This window comes from Lingula anatina, chromosome 7, assembly GCF_051362555.1.
Source record: "Lingula anatina isolate TDL-2025a chromosome 7, LinAna3.0, whole genome shotgun sequence".
Taxonomy (NCBI): domain Eukaryota; kingdom Metazoa; phylum Brachiopoda; class Lingulata; order Lingulida; family Lingulidae; genus Lingula; species Lingula anatina.
Genome location: NC_141773.1, coordinates 5,650,360 through 5,667,015, shown reverse-complemented (window position 1 = coordinate 5,667,015; position 16,656 = coordinate 5,650,360). Strand labels below are relative to the sequence as shown.

The following is a 16,656-nucleotide window of genomic DNA, read 5'->3' as shown; positions in this document are numbered from 1 at the left end:
ACCAATTCCTGTTACACCTGGGCTACATGTGTAGTAGGCCCAGTTAGACATTTTTGGCCTTGTAGAGTATTGTATGTGACATCGAATATTTGCACGACTTTGAGCATATGAAGGTATTACCACCGGGTTTGAACATTCGTGAACAGTTTCTCACCTTAAATGACCTCTCGACGTCTCACCTAAAATGAGCTATACCTGCAGTTGTTATTTGCATAAGAACAAGTTGTCCATCGTAGTGCGAGCTGTCTTCCCGAATGCTCACTTGGCAGTTTGACAGAGTTGGGTGTAGACGCAACAGTATGTGTGGTGAAGTCGGAAGATTGAGCTTTTATAAGGTATGGCCACTGGAAGCAAATGTATGTGAGTATCACTATAGCCTGTCGTCTCCATTGTGCCGTGTGTTGTCCATCCATTACACGGTTCACTGTATGGAAACTTATTATATATGTGCAATATATTTGTTATAATTTTCGAAGAGAATTAGTAAATGATCTCTTTCTCTGAAATGCATCAACATGTACTACAGCACGAGTTATAACTTTTGATATCAAGAGGAATATATTAACGGTCATAGCAATAACCTCACCCACCCTGCAAATGAAAAGGGTTGTGCTATCAATGTTACCTTTTTTAACAAGAGGCCTCAAACCTGCAATTTGGTTATATCATTAACTAATTCCAGATCATAATTTTGGTTTTGCGCTAGCTGAAACTGAACATCAGACTAGTTAATAAATTCCATTTATACGTGCCCTCTGCCCTGTAATATTACGTGTATTATTAGAATGTAGAGAGCCTGTCTGTTTAGTTCAAAGTTCTAAACATTATTTTATCTTTTCAGGAGCTCAACGATATTCTGCACATCATCTGCCTGAAAGCAACATATGAAATCTAGCCTTTGTTTCACACACAGGAACCCACGCTCCTTCGGACATCTATTATATGAAAACTTAATAAAAAAAAAAACTTTTGTAATTTGGCGTTTTATTTTTCACGTTGTTATGAAATTATTATGACAAGAATAGTTGTAATCATAATGGAAAATGAGTTATTTTTAGTGTTTGAGGACTTTCAAATTCAATCTGACCTGTAAATAATGTCAATGTTTTTTGTGGTTGACAGATTTTTGTGGTACATAAATTTTAAATAGTTGTAAAATGACCAGAATTTTCTAAATAAACCCTCCAAGCTGTATTAGCGCACTGAAATAAAATATCTAAAATGGTTTCCAACAACCTACATGTTATAGTTCAAATTTATATAAATTTACAATCCTGGTTTTTAAAAAATTCACATGAGATTTTTGTTCTATAGCATATGCAACTAATTCGTTTTGATATAATTTTTCCTAAATTTTCTTATATAAGGAGGTCCCATTTTGATGGGTTTTGGCTTTTGCTATCGTGAATTGTTTTAACTTGGCGGCCTATTCTTAGTTTAAATACTTTATTTGACATTTTAACGTAATAATGAAAAGGTGGGATGATTATGATGTAAGCTTAAAGCAAGTTGGTCTTTAAAATGGATACGGCAGAAACTGGCCAAAAATTTGATTTCTGGGAGTAAAACAAAATAATTTCTTCAGTTTCTGTTCTCTGAACCAAATTCGGATTAATACAAGGCTCGCCCCACCTGTCAACCCTTCTTATGCAATGGACTCAACCGCCTGTCATCCTTCTAATACAATGGACTTGCCGTACCTGACGTCCCTTCTAATGAAATGTACCTGCCCCACCTGTCACCCCTTTAATGCAGTTGACTCGCCCCGCCTGGCACCCTCCTAACGCAATGGAGTCGCCCCCACCTGTCACCCCTCTAATCCAATGGACTCGCCACACTTGTCACCCCTCTAATGCAATGGACCTGCCCCACCTGCTACCCCTTCTAATGCAATGGATTCGCCCCACCTGTCACCCCTTTTATGCAATGGACCTGCCCCACCTGCCACCCCTTCTAATGCAATGGACCTGCCCCACCTGTCACCCCTTTTATGCAATGGACTTGCCCCACCTGGCACCCCTTCTAATGCAATGGACCTGCCCCACCTGTCACCCTTTTTATGCAATGGAATCGCCCCACCTGACATCCACTAAACCCCTCTAATTGAATGGACTCCCTAATTTGTCTATCAGAAGACCGAGGCGTGCTATTCCACCTTACCTGCTTCTGTCAAGTTTTCAGTGCTAAACCTTTTCACTACTCCTGTGTTAGCTGACCTTGTAAGCAATTTATTAGAATGAATTTTCAAAAATGAAGTTAAAACTATCCAATTACCTATCAGAATTACTTGAAAACACCTTAATAATTTTGATAAACCTTATTACATAATTAAGTCTATTTTTTTTTTTTTAGGTTTTTAAAGCATTTCATCATGTCGGTAATTTCGGGTAGATACCGACTGCCCGAGGGTTCGCTCTAGTCGCTGACTAACCCCAACCCCAATTTATAATCAGCCACTAGATGTAGTTAAAACAGCGTATGACGCAGGCTTGAAGCCCAACCTTATACCGATAGCGTATGGCGCGACTGCTGCTTGCTATATTGGTAAATATAACCGACACATATCTTTTTTTTTATTTTTATAACAGTGTTAGAACGTTTTAATACCAGATGTGATGACTAAAATTGTGCAAATTGTAGTGATGCAAAATATGAAATCCTTTGTTCGTGTGTTTTTGCCAAAATTAACAAAAATGTATAATTACCTCCGCCAAGGAGGTTATGTTTTCACCCCTGTTTGTCTGTTTGTTTGTTTGTCTGTCTGTCTGTCATCAACATAACAAGCTATAGACCCATTTTGATGAAATTTTCAGGAACTGTCAGAACTGGGCCAAGGAACAGATGATTAGTTTTTGGTGGTGATCCGGATAAATAATCAATCAATAATAAAAAATATCGAAAATTTAGGGGTGAAACGGTATTGGATGGAGACTTTGCTGCCTTGGCGGAGGTCTGCGCTCTCTGAGTACTTTTCTAGTTTGTATAAATTTCATCAAAATTTATATACTTTAATAGCAACGTTCCTCGGATCAATGATCAATGACAGTGGAAGTGTAGAACGTTAGAATAACGTTCTCTTAAACACTTGTCAAGACCCCCCCCCCGACACCCCTCTAAATCCGCCACTGCTGTGGATGGCGTTTGGGGGATTTTCAAACCCATGGAGTGTACCTTCAAGGTTGAAACTTTTGTAGTTACTTTTAAAACAATAATTCATTATTTGTTAACATTAATAAAAAATCTATTTAGTGCCATTTGAGTTTATCTTTTAAAAAATCATGTTTGATTTCACAAATATTAGGGGTCTTGACCCCATCCCCCCCTATTCAATTTCTGAAAAAATCACACCAATGGTCCCCCTCTTGCAATCAGAATTTTTACTAGCTGAACCTTAGTTCTAAACCGTACCAAATGGCACCGTTCGCCCTCTATTAAATCAAAACGTTTATTCAAAACAATATCATTTTTGGTACTTTTCTCAAGAAAATAAAACCGCCACATCTTTAAATAAATTAAATCGATATTCTTTATGGGAAACGAGAAAAAAATCATAATCTTTGTTTCTTTGTTTTATTTCCCCCCCCCCCCCCCCTCCACCTCCATCATCTTGATGTCTTGATACCCTTTAATCGGAGTAATGAGTCAGCAGTGGATATAATATTGTTTCTGGTACTTTTTGAAAATTAGATAAACTTCCATGGTGTAAAACATTTTAATTAATCCTCGATCGTCTACATGCAGCAGTTTGTAAAGACCAGCAGACCAATTAAAAGTTTCAATAAATGGAATCATGCAGCCAAAACATTGGCAGTAGATCTACATAGGAAACAAAATCAATAAATGTTTTGATTTATGAGATTTAAAGAAATAAAATAATAATCCAGACTGGGATTCAGGTTTCCCAGCAAACATATATGTAGGTCTGACTGGTGGAATTCCCCCCCCCCCCCCCCCCCCCCCCAAATCAAATGACGTCACACTAGTAAATCGGAACGCCTTGTTTTCTATGAGCCCATCATGGCGGCGCCCAGTTCAAAACGGCGGTATCAAAACAAGGTACATAAACTCGTTTTTCTATTGCACTTATAATTTTCCATTGCTTTAGAATGAAACTGTAGGAGTATAACATTGACGATATTGATATGTTTTTACACTCTGATACATAAAACGCAAAATAGTTGAAATTTCTTGCGTAAAAGATGAACGCTTTTACTGATGCAGAACAAGTGACAATATCACCGGCAGTGCAGCTTGCCTAAATTTTCTGCCTTGCATGCTGTCTGCGAGAAGTACTTTTCATGTAAGGCAGAAAACTAAAGCAAGGTGACAGCGGCTTCTTGTAAGGGTCCTTATCTCTCGTTCTTTCTTAATTTTCAAGGGCCGCGATGAAGAGCCCGATGGGTATTCTGAAGACGTAGGCTCAAGTGACTCACCAAGTGTGGACTTCAAGGTAAAAATGTTTAAGTATTGTTTTCAGACACAGAATTTGAGCTTTCACAGTTGTGCTACTAGTAAGTTTACTAGAGCAAAACGAAAATAAGCTTAATAGTGTCCATTTATTTTGCACTTACAGTACTAATTTGCAATTTGTTATATGTTTTGCTTTGAGACACAGGCTCCCCCCTTCACAAATACAGGTGAAACAGCTTGGGGTTGATTAATTTTCTTGTGTTCTCAGCTTGTGGATGCTTTTTCACTTTGTTTTGAGTGCAGTTGAATGCTCACGAGAGTTGACCAATCTCTAGCTTCTCAAAGAGGTGTGTCATTCAGCTCATCCCATTGCATTCAGCAAGAGTCCTCATGGAGTTGGAATTGTTTCATTATTGCAAATGCACCTTAAGCATTTTGGCACTAACTAACACTGGCCAGTACACACAGATGCCAGTTTTGAAATGACTGACTGATGTAAAGATGTACTAGTACAGATGTTGATTATCATTATTTTAGGACTTTAAAAATTACTTCACACATGTATCCGAGACTGTTAGTTTTAGTAATCTGTATTGTGCATGTCCAAATACATGTTTGTTGTCATGAAAGCCCTGGTAAATTGTTATTGCAGCAGTTAGTCTTGTAGATGGATGTTACATGCTTAAAAAAAGCTGTGGAGGCAGATTTTAAAATTGTTTTATTATAGTTATTGGGTAAATGATGCAGTAATGTGTTCAACAACACACCTGATACTTTTAGCAAGTTGTGTCTCAATTTTGTTCAATTTTCCTTAGATGTCAAGTTTGATGAAAAGACAATATGGCAGTTCACGGACAAATGATTCCTCAAAATTTAAGCGGGAAAACCAAAAACGTATATAAATGTAATTTTTACAAGAATAACCTGATTATGTTGAGATTAGTACTTGACCTGCACTTGGTTTGACCTAACAAAACTTTCCAGTGAATTGAAAATGTAATAAGATTAAGAAGAGTTACAGTAAACATTGTGATAATAAGGTGAAAAAGAAATGAAAAAGAAATAAAGATAAAAATGGATCAGACATTAAAAATCCAATGGATGATGTTCAAAGTGGGTCTGAGAATCTCAGTAAATTTCCAATAAAAAAATCAGATAGTTGAGAATGAATCAGCTTGTGCTGAACAGTGACAATGACAATGTGGACAGACACAGGGGATCAGAACATGTGCAGATACTTAAATATATCGTAATGACCAGATATATTATATAATGAATGGGCCATAAAGAGTATTGTATTAATATCTTGTTGGCTGAAGAGATTTACTGCCTTATTGATCCATTGTACAGTCTAGAATCACTTGGAAAACATAGGTAAGTCAATTGCTATTATTATTTTTGGAATAACACCTGCACCTAAAAAGTACTAGTAATCAATGCACTTTTATAAAAACAAGTTTTCCAGCAGAAACATGATAAAAGCAGTGTATTTAAAATAGCTTTTGAAGACCATCTTCCGCAAGTTGTTGATTCTGTATATTTGCTTCAATATGACAAAGGGACCTTGCAGGTGGAATATTCTCACTACAGAGAAAATCCTTTTGTTAAATATCAGATTGATGATTCAACAGTGGTTAACAGTGTACTGAAAAAAAAAGCGGTATAGACATATCACAGTTGGCTGTTGTGAGCAGTTGCTATAAACCCTGTTGTTATTATAACTTTTATGATAGATTTTATTTTAACCTCATGTGGGGCTAGCTTATATGTTGCCAACTTAGTTTTTGTCTGCACTTATAAGTATGTCATTCAATATGGCATTGGCTATTTCTACCGGTTTAGTTATTTTCGAGTTTTCTTTAACAGGCTCAAGAAATAATCTCCATTTATTTAACGCCTGTCAAGGCAAATGTTTAATTTATATTGAAAAATGATATGTTCCACTGTAGTATCAATAATGTTGAATTTAGATTCAAAACCAATGTAATTTGAGATATATTTTAGGTGATAAGGTCAGTGCAAACTTTGATTAGAATGTAAATGCGAGAATAGAAATAGGATAATGTTTTATTCATCATCAAAATGTTATTATATGTTTTCCTGAAGCATTTTGATGATGAATGTTCATCTTTAAAATCTATAGATTCTCTTTTATGTCATTTTTATTTTCCTAGTTATTAATTTTTTTATCAAGACGTTTTCTATAATTAGATTCTGATTGCATGATTTATATGCAGCCGCTAGTATGCAAGCTCTGTGGTGTTTGTATCGGATTTTAACAACAAGGGGTATTTACGAATGAAAGCACCCTGGATTTCCCAAAATCTGTTTGATCTGGGGCTTTGTAGGAAAGTGAACACAAATGATTATCACTAACAATGTTGATCTGGTCCTCTGTTACAAGAATGTGATCTGTTTGGTGATATATTATGGGTGTGTGATTAGGATTACAGAAGAAGTGTTCGATATGTGTTGGAGTGGTATTCCTAATTAAATATCATTCACATGAATATTAATGCTTCTTGTGGACGTGAAGAATGCAGTTAGTAAGGAGACGTGGTAACCTTTTTGAGACGCCTAGTTTGTGCTTCCATATTTCCTGGCTCTCAGTTATTTTTAAGATACAAGATTTAAAATTTGGGTACAGATCTAGATGTATTGAGGACACAGTGCATTATGTGAAGTGACATGAATTTAAGAAACAAAAAACTACACTTTGAAGAGAAAAGATTTCTCTGCTTTATTTAACTTGGTTCAGTGAATCAGACTTGTGCCAGTGATCACACCGTGGAATTGATTTGCAGTCTTTCATACCATTTTTGCCAGTGTTTTATTGACATGCATTTTTAAGAGAAGAGTTCCATCACAGTGGTAGCCAATAGCTACAGAACAGTACTGCACTGATTTAAAAAAATAGTTTTTCAGACTCAGGATTGAGTTTACTATTTGTGAAATTTGGAATAACGTCCAAGAATTTCCATTGAAAGGAAAGTGAATTGGAAGTTTGTAGCCAGTCGTAATTTTATGACAATTTCTGTGTTTTGTTGCACAAAATTAGGAAATCTTAATTTGAACTAGCCGTTGGAGTCTTTATCATATAGAAAAATCTGTGAAGTTTTCATGTTTAAATGGAGGAAGTCCCCAGATCTCACCAAGCACATATCTATGTGTGGACCACCAGGAATTTTAGGGTAAATGTTGGACTGCATATTGTGAAAATACCCATGGACTTACAAACTTTAATCTTTCCATATGATCTCTTAGACTACTAAAAATATGAAACCTGACTTTGTCACCCAAAAAGTGTTGCTTAGAGCAGATTTTTAAAGGTATTGGTTGAGTAACAATGATGGTGCACCCGAGTGGAAAATTTTGGGTGACACAGAATTAGGAGTGGCACCTCAAACTTGATTCTTTTATAATAGAATTTACTTAAATATTAGTTATGACATTAAGTGAGACTTGATTGGACTACACTTTTATATATTTTAGGTACTAGAATATTGTCCACCTGGGTCAAAACAGTCCTAAAAAACTGACACTGGACCTCAGATTTTTATATAAAATGTAGTAAATATTCATTAGAGTCTAGGGTATATATTTCATCGATCGGTTATCTCCTGATTTCAGGTAGAGTATGAAGAATGGGAAGAAGTGAACAGAAAACTCCGGCACCATGGTTTTCCTCCAATACACCTCATACATCCTGGGGAAGTGGGCAACATACCAGGTAACACAAACATAGGTGGCGCCGATCCATGAGAAGGTTTCATGTTGAAATATTTTTATGTACAGACACAGATGTGTCTGTACATATAGCCATCATCTGCGTCTGTCGTCGCCGTCGCCGTGCACTTTTACCGATAACACGATAAGTGGAAAACTGTTTTTTCTTTTGGCTTGAAACTTACAGAACTGATGAATATTCATAATACGCAGGTCAAGTTCGAAAATCAGCATGATCGGGTCACTTTTAGGGAATTTATGCTGTTTTTTCACTTTTTTCAGCATATATGCAGCACCGATAACACGATAAGTGGAAAACCATTTTACCTTTTGGCTTGAAACTTACAGAACTGATGAATATTCATAATACGCAGGTCAAGTTCGAAAATCAGCATGATCGGGTCACTTATAGGGAATTTATGCTGTTTTTTCACTTTTTTCAGCATATATACAGCACCGATAACACGATAAGTGGAAAACTATTTCACTTTTTGGCTTGAAACTTACAGATCTGATGAATATTTATAATACGCAGGTCAAGTTCGAAAATCAGCGTGATTGGGTCATTTTTAGGGAAGTAATGCTGTTTTTTCACTTCTTTCAACATATATGCAACACTAATAACACAATATAAGAAAAACAGATAGGCCAATTGTCATTATACTCACAGGAGTAGTCAAACTAACTAAAACGCAGGTTGAGTTCCAAAATCAGCATGATCGGGCCATTCTTTTAGAAGTTATGCTGTTTTTTCTTATTTCCTCAGATTCAATTGTTAGGCATGTTAACAGTCTCATTATTGAACTAATAAGATACGTAAAAGTGTTTGTTTGACATTTCCTGCATCTTAATAACATTGTTAGTTGATTATGTAAAAATGATGGTAAACTTGTTATTGTGTATTATGTTATAAAGTGTCAAAAATGGAAATAAACAAATATCATTGCAGTTTGTCAGATTCAATCATCTACTATATTCATTATCTCAGAATGGAGGAAATTGGACATTTAACACTGTTCTATTGATATTTTTCCCATCTCATCAATTTTCTTAGTTGATCATATACAAATGGTAGAAAACTGTTTATTTTGTTTTATGTTAAAAAATTTTGTTTTATGTTAATAAAGTGTTTTAAAAATGGAAGTAAACCCATTGCAGAACAGTGCTGTCTTGTTTCAGCATATATGCAGCACCGATAACACGATAAGTGGAAAACCATTTTACCTTTTCCCTTGAAACTTACAAAACTGATGAATATTCATAATACGCAGGTCAAGTTCGAAAATCAGCATGATCGGGTCATTTTTAGGGAAGTTATGCTGTTTTTCACTTTTTTCACCATATATGCAACACTGATAACATGATAAGTGAAAAATCATTTTACCTTTTGGCTTGAAACTTGCAGAACTAATGAATATTCATATTACGCAGGTCAAGTTCGAAAATCAGCATGATCGGGTCATTTTTAGAGTAGTTATGCTGTTTTTTCACTTTCTTCAGCATATATGCAGCACCGATAACACGATAAGTGGAAATCCATTTTACCTTTTGGTTTCAAACTTACAGAACTGATGAATATTCATAATACGCAGGTCAAGTTTGAAAATCAGTATGATTGGGTCATTTTTAGGGAAGTAATGCTGTTTTTTCACTTTTTTCAGCATGTATGCAACACCTTTGTGCTATATGACGGTACTGTATGGATAGCAGTCTTTAAAATTGTCCCTTGGGTGATCACTAATTAAATTAAGGTCTATAAAGTCACTTGCCTACTCATTAATTTTCAATTGGCCACTAAATGAGATTACATAAAACACTCCTTGAGATTTCCCTGTAAAGTCCCATAGGTTTAGCTCTCTTAACTGTGTCACAAAATTAGGATTTGGTGATAATTGTGCAGATAAATGGTGTTTAACATTGCAAATAATTTACAACAAAAAGAATGTGTTATGCCAACATGCTATAGATGCATAACAGTGCTTTATTTTTCTCAAACTTGGTGGGGTTATTAATATCAAGTTAATACAGCTAGATTAAAAGTTTGAATAGCAGCTTTATTGGAATTTTTTACGTTTTATTTAAAATTTTTTTAAAATTATTTTTCAAACACTAGCATCTTCAAGATGTGATTTTATACTCCCATCCACCAGAAGTGCTGTGCATTTTCTGTATTTTTGTATATAATTGTTATTTCTTCAGATTTAATTCTTAGGCATGTTAACAGTCTCATTATGGAACTAATAAGATATGTAAAAGTGTTGTTTTGACATTTTCTGCTTCTTAACAATATTGTTTGTTGATTATATAAAAATGACGGTAAACCTGTTATAATATTGTGCATTGTGTAATAAAGTATCATAAATGGAAAGGAACTCATCATTGCAGTTTGTCAGATTTAATCATTCACTATGTTCAGCATCTGCAAATGGAGCAAATTGGACATTGAAAATTGTTCTATTGATATTTTTCCTATGTCAACAATTTTCCTAGTTGAACATTTAAAAATGACAGTTTATTGATCATTTTGTTTTAAAAAAGGTGTTGAAAATGGAAAGAAAATCATTTCAGTACAGTTATCTCTTGTTTACATTTTGGCATTTTGAAAGTGTGACTCTGAACTTCCATGGCCTTGAAGACCTTCCCAAATCACATTTTCTGAATATTCATGATACTTTTATTTTTTTTATAAAAAATTTGATGGTCATTATGCTGTTAAGAATTATGTTTTATTGCATGAAAGTTGAAGAAAACCCTTTTTTGGACACTGCTGCCAGGATAGCGATTAAGGGAAAACCATGTTACTTACGATACTGAAACTTGAAAAGTTTCATAAGACAGAAGTGCGCAGCTTGTGTTTGAAAACCAGTGTGATTGTTTTCTGTTTTGGAGGCAATGCAGGTTTATAGTGTGCTATACTGGCATTTTCAAGTTGTGACTTATCACTCCCATCTGCCAGGAGCCCTGTACTCTTACTTGGTAACATTTTCTGTATTTTGTTAAGTTACAAGAATGATTCTTAGGATTGACATACAGCCAAAAAAAAAAAAAAATTAATAATATATATATATATATATATATATATATATATATATATATATATTATGAGTTTAAGCAATTTGTTTTTGTGTGTGTAATTTTCACTGTACCTCATTCTGGCATTTCCAAAGTTTAACTCTTATCAGCCTGACACCTTAGGGACTATTTCCAGACCCTATCACGCTAACTGTGGATCGATCTATCTCCATGGGAATTCTCGCTAAATTGCAATCAATGTAAGTGGCTTAGTTGTCTGTCACGCCTACTGAAACTGGCATGCCAGAATCCTAAGACTCTCAAACTGAAAGTAATTTAGTGAGAAACCCCTTGGAGTTGGATTGATCCTGTTAGATTGATCTAGGTATGGGAACTTAGTCTAATGCTTGATACACATTTTACTTTCATCCTAATCCAATGTTATGCAGAATAAGAATTTGATGTTGGCTATGCAGTTACAGTAAGCATAATACATTAGTTCATCAGAATTGACAGTATCCTATTTCCTGCGTTTTTATTTTCTGGTTTTTGTCTGTACATTTGACAGCTTTGCTGCCTTGTTATCTTTTGTACTCCACCAATGCTAGTCAGTGCTGGGTTGGTTGTTTACAGTGAATAGGAAAGGCAGTTGATCTTTATTTATTTAGTAATTGTTTTACAGCAAATTTCATTGAATAGTAATCTTGATCTTAAGTAGTGGTTTAATTAAACAACTTTTTATTGTATGTAGATCTTGAATCATTTGAATTGCTTAATAATAATACAGATAATTTTGGCAATTTTTCAAATTTATTTATATTATGTTTTTATTATTATGTAGTTAAATTCTTTGAAAATGCTTTTAGTTTATAACCCAGTGGCTATCCTTGGTTTAGTAATGACTACATTTTTTCATTAAAACTCCTTCACTCTTAGGTCAGACTGGGATAAAAATGGGAACTACTACAGGATTTCATTAATTTAATATTTATGTATTTATTGAAATTATATCTTGTATCCTATCCCAGGGGTTGTTGTCCTTGATGCTGCTATGACAAAATCTCTCCGTGAGAGCTTCCTCACCTTAATGTCTGACTGTGACAGAAGACAGGAGCTGGTCCAAGATCTCATACTCACCAATAACCAGCTTAAGTAAGTCCAAGATCTCATACTCACCAATAACCAGCTCAAGTAAGTCCAAGATCTCATATTCACCAGTAACCAGCTCAAGTTAATCCAAAATCTCATACTCACTAATAACTCTGATAACCCACTCAAGTTAGTCCAAAATCTCATACTTAGTTGTATCTAGCTCAAATAAGTCAAAAATCTTGTACTCAGTTATTTCCAGCTCAGGTAAGTCTCGTACTCAATAATAACCAACTGGATTAAGTATATTTTTCTCTCAAATATCATTTGATTTGTAAATTTAATTATCTGATTTCTAACTTTTGTTTAGGCATGCACATTTTCTTAAGTGCAGTGTGTTATTATAGTGGCTTTTACCCATTAAGATGGTTATACGGCAAAAAAAAAAAATTATTTTCTCTAAAACATAAACTTTTTTCTCACGAAAGCCAAGGCATACCTTATAATAGCATTTATGGGGACCGGATGTACTTTCAAATTCTAAATTTAAGATTTATGTTCTTCAGAGAAGACCTGCGCCACCAGAGTAGCCTCAGTGATGGCTACGAGAACCAGATCAAGGACCTGAAGATCATGGTGGAGAGTCTTCAGTGCAAGATACAGGTGACTGGGGCATGGGCTTCATGTCCTTTTGAGGAGGGGGTGAGGGCAGGGGTATTTGGTGGTCAAAAGTCAGTATCCTCATTTCGCAGACTATGTTAGATTTCGAAAACAAATTTTTAAGTTGACTCAAAAATTAAATAAAACAAAAATAAACATTTAACTGTAATGATAATTATGATTTTTTAGACATCATTAATAAAGATTTATTTATTTATTTATCAGTTGCTTGCTATTCAATCCTTCTAAGGCTTGCTTTTTGTAGTCTGTCTGTCATGTGTCTGGTGAAGGGTAAACTAAGTGACTGATATAATTAAGTTGCTTGTTTTTACATCCTGAGACACCCTGAGATTTTTTTGTACGCCTCTCTTTGTAAAAAGAACCGATTATCTGCAATGAAAATCTCCCACCACAGTTTATAAGTGCTGTTTCCAGCCCCTTTTCTTCTATATGTCTCATCAGTAGGTAATTTCTATAAATTTGATCAGCTTACTTACAGAAGCCATCATAGACTACTTATTCCTTTGATGCAAATTTCTTTTCACGTCATCTTATTCACAGGACCTTGAGGGCAGCCACAGCAGCAAGAACCATGTGCTTGAGGAGGAGGGAGAGAGACTGAAAAACACCAAGACTGCCATCCACATCAGGTGTAAACAGCTGGAGAGCAAGTGTGCCCTGCAGCAGGAAGAAATGGACAGATTGACTGAGAAAATAAAAAGGATGAATGACGAGGTTTATATTCTGATCATTTTGTTAACAACTTACTATATTACCATCTTTGATATATGTACCATCGGAAGATCTAGGGCTTTTATATTGTACTGAATATTAAATGATGATTCCCTTTGATTATTTTGACTTCATAGTACTATCTTGTGGCATTCATCACAGCAGCAAAATGAAATAGAATTTTTTTCAGAATTTTGTCGTGCATTCCAGATAAGGTGACTATCCTCAATGGATACTTTCAATGGATTTGTTATTGGACTAAGAAGCTATTTTTTTTCTGATGAACATGGTCCTGCAGAACTCCTTTTTTATTTGAGCTCTAACAGCATGATTTGTTGGGAGTCAATATTATAATTGTTAAACATTGCAATAGACTTAACTTTGATCTACATGTAAAGGAGGCATGGTTTTAGTTGGGAAGATGTCATGGTTTGGTTTTTGTTGTGCAGGATGAGGCCAGAAAGATGAGACAGAAAGAGGTCTTCCAACAGTTCAGGAGAAAAACCACAAGGCCACAGTCCAAAATAGATGAAAAGTGAGAAGCCATTGTTTATTACGTATTTATTCTACGCAACATTTTTGTGCATGTTAACTTTTAATGGATTGAAATATAATCCTCGAGAACATTGCCTACATTCAAACTTAACTAGTTTACTTTAGATAACAATTGTGAAATTAGCTGTGCCAGAAATCATAGCGTAGTAAACTGTCGTGCAAACTTTATCAGCATATTTCATCCAGTGTTTCCGTTGTTTGACATGTGTCCTTGCAGACTCCTTGATGTGATTGATGCATATGAAGGCCAGATATTCACATTGAGGAAGGAGTTGGATATGCTTCGGTAGGTCATTGCCATGATTCCTTAATAGCCTTTATTTTATTATTCCAAAGTTGGTTTCTGTTATTTTCCCATTTTGCATCTTTTTTAGCTGTTGGGATTCTGAAAGATAATTCATAGTGAAATGTAAATGCAAAAGTTGATGGAAAGATGTAGCAATTTTTTTTCTGAATTTCAGGCCTACTGGTGAACATAAACAGGAGACAGCATTTGATGCCACTGGAAACTATAAAGCTCTCATACAGGCATATGAGAAACAACTTAGAGAATCCAAGAAAAAGTATAAAGCTTTAGAAGATCAGTCTGAGGTGTTGAAATTAGAACTTGATGCCAGGTTGGTGTATTGTAGCATTTGATTTTCAGTTGTTGGTACTTTCTGTTCATTCAAACTTACAGATTTGCCTGGCATAAGACCTGAGTGAGCAGATTTTTTCACCAATCACTTTACTTTACTATTTTACAAGTACCTATTAAATGCAATGGCTTGTTTGTTTTCTTCTTAGGCATTTCAATGTTTTGATTGCAATAGGCAAGATGGTATTTGAGACTGTGGGAAATGGATTAATAAGAGAGTGTAACATTTTATTTTCAAGATGGTATTTGAGACTGTGGGAAATGGATAAATAAGAGAGAGTGTAACATTTTCTTTCTCAAGGCCTGATATCAAAGACTACAGAGCTGCACAACAGAGGATCAAGAAACTGGAGAAGATACTTAGAATGCACAATATCAGGTGAAAAGAAAAGGGTGTCGAGTTCCTATTTTTTCCTAATTTTTTGGATTTCTTCTTTATGGTCTTTTTGAAATAATTAAATGTGTTATTTCATGTTGACTGTTGGAAGACTAATGGTGAACATGTTGGAAATTACTAGATATCTTTGTAGATATAAGAGTTTTAAGGTTACAGTTTTCTGAATATATACTCAGATGTGCTTATCAGATATCAGATATCTTTGTTATAGATAATTATTTTTGCAATAGAATATCAATTTTTCTCCCGTTTTTATTCACTCTTTTCTGAAGGCGTATTTAACTTGACACCCGGTCAGTAAGATAGCAGAATGTTCCAAACATTACAGTAAACCAAATTTTAATACTAATTTGATATGCATTTGTTGTGAACCCAGTGCTAACAGAGGTAGACCTATTTGATTTTCAAATTTCTTTATTCTAATTGGAATTTAACGCCACAATTATCTGTACATTTCAAAGATAAAATACTAAAATGTAACTTGGTTAATCTATGTATGAATATTGAAAAAAAAACAACAACAACCTTAAGACTTCAGTGTGGTATGTAGATTTTATTTCTGTTATATTAAAAAAATTTAATGCTGATAATTTAGATATGTTACAAGGTTTTTAATGTAGATTCTTGCCTTTCATTCAGATTTGAAATGATTACTATATGTACTTTGTTTAAATATGTTACAAGGTTTTTAATGTAGATTCTTGTCTTTCATTCAGATTTGAAATGATTACTATATGTACTTTGTTGACCCAATTTTCCAGTCTTCCTGGAGAAAAACAGACAGGTGTCAAATATGTTGATGAAAGCAAATACAGCACACAAATAGATGATATTGACTATTTGCCATTAGACCTATGCAGGAAATATCTTTGGGTAAGTACCTCTAAGGTTTCCTTGCAGTATTTTCAACAAAACATCTTGAAATGTAAAAGTCGCATGTCACTGTCCCAAACAGATCATAATGTAATGTTGAAATAAAATCTAACTAGTCACATTCACAGCCACAATCTTCGGCCAATTGTACATCATGGCCTAAAATTTATATACACCTTATAACATGAGCGTTGTAGATATGTTCCTGTCCAAGAGCTTTCTGTCTGGTTTCTTCTGTGCAGTTCATTTTTTACTACATCCCATATGTGAAATATGTCAAAATATTCAAGCTTACTTCTGTCAAGCTGTCTTATCTCTGTCTGTCCATTCTTACCAGTTGTATTTAGTGTCACCCTTGTTCTATTCATGTGTCATGTGTACAGTTGTCACAGCCCAAGTAGTAGACTTTCCACAGGTGACTTCTCAGCTATGATTGCAATCAAGATTTTATCTTGTCTACCTGTAAACTTATCATCTTACAGTGTTTAATCCTACAACAAACCAAACAAAGCTGTTGACTGGACTTTGGTGTAGTTTTGACATGAAATTGCAACTGATCAGTTTT

General features: G+C 34.8%; 1 protein-coding gene across 1 annotated transcript in view; it reads left to right on the top strand.

Moving 5' to 3' along the window:
- The first annotated feature begins 3,978 nt into the window (after positions 1-3,978).
- LOC106170113 (centrosomal protein of 70 kDa) overlaps positions 3,979-16,656 on the top strand; it is an 88,938-nt gene continuing 76,260 nt past the window's right edge. Inside the window, exons 1-11 of the mRNA XM_087017694.1 lie at positions 3,979-4,056; positions 4,379-4,450; positions 8,041-8,140; positions 12,177-12,300; positions 12,804-12,900; positions 13,459-13,632; positions 14,079-14,164; positions 14,402-14,470; positions 14,646-14,801; positions 15,123-15,200; positions 15,980-16,091. Of these exons, the coding sequence (XP_086873820.1) occupies positions 4,018-4,056; positions 4,379-4,450; positions 8,041-8,140; positions 12,177-12,300; positions 12,804-12,900; positions 13,459-13,632; positions 14,079-14,164; positions 14,402-14,470; positions 14,646-14,801; positions 15,123-15,200; positions 15,980-16,091 (1,107 nt within the window). The 5' untranslated portion in view covers positions 3,979-4,017. The remainder of the gene's footprint in view (positions 4,057-4,378; positions 4,451-8,040; positions 8,141-12,176; positions 12,301-12,803; positions 12,901-13,458; positions 13,633-14,078; positions 14,165-14,401; positions 14,471-14,645; positions 14,802-15,122; positions 15,201-15,979; positions 16,092-16,656) is intronic.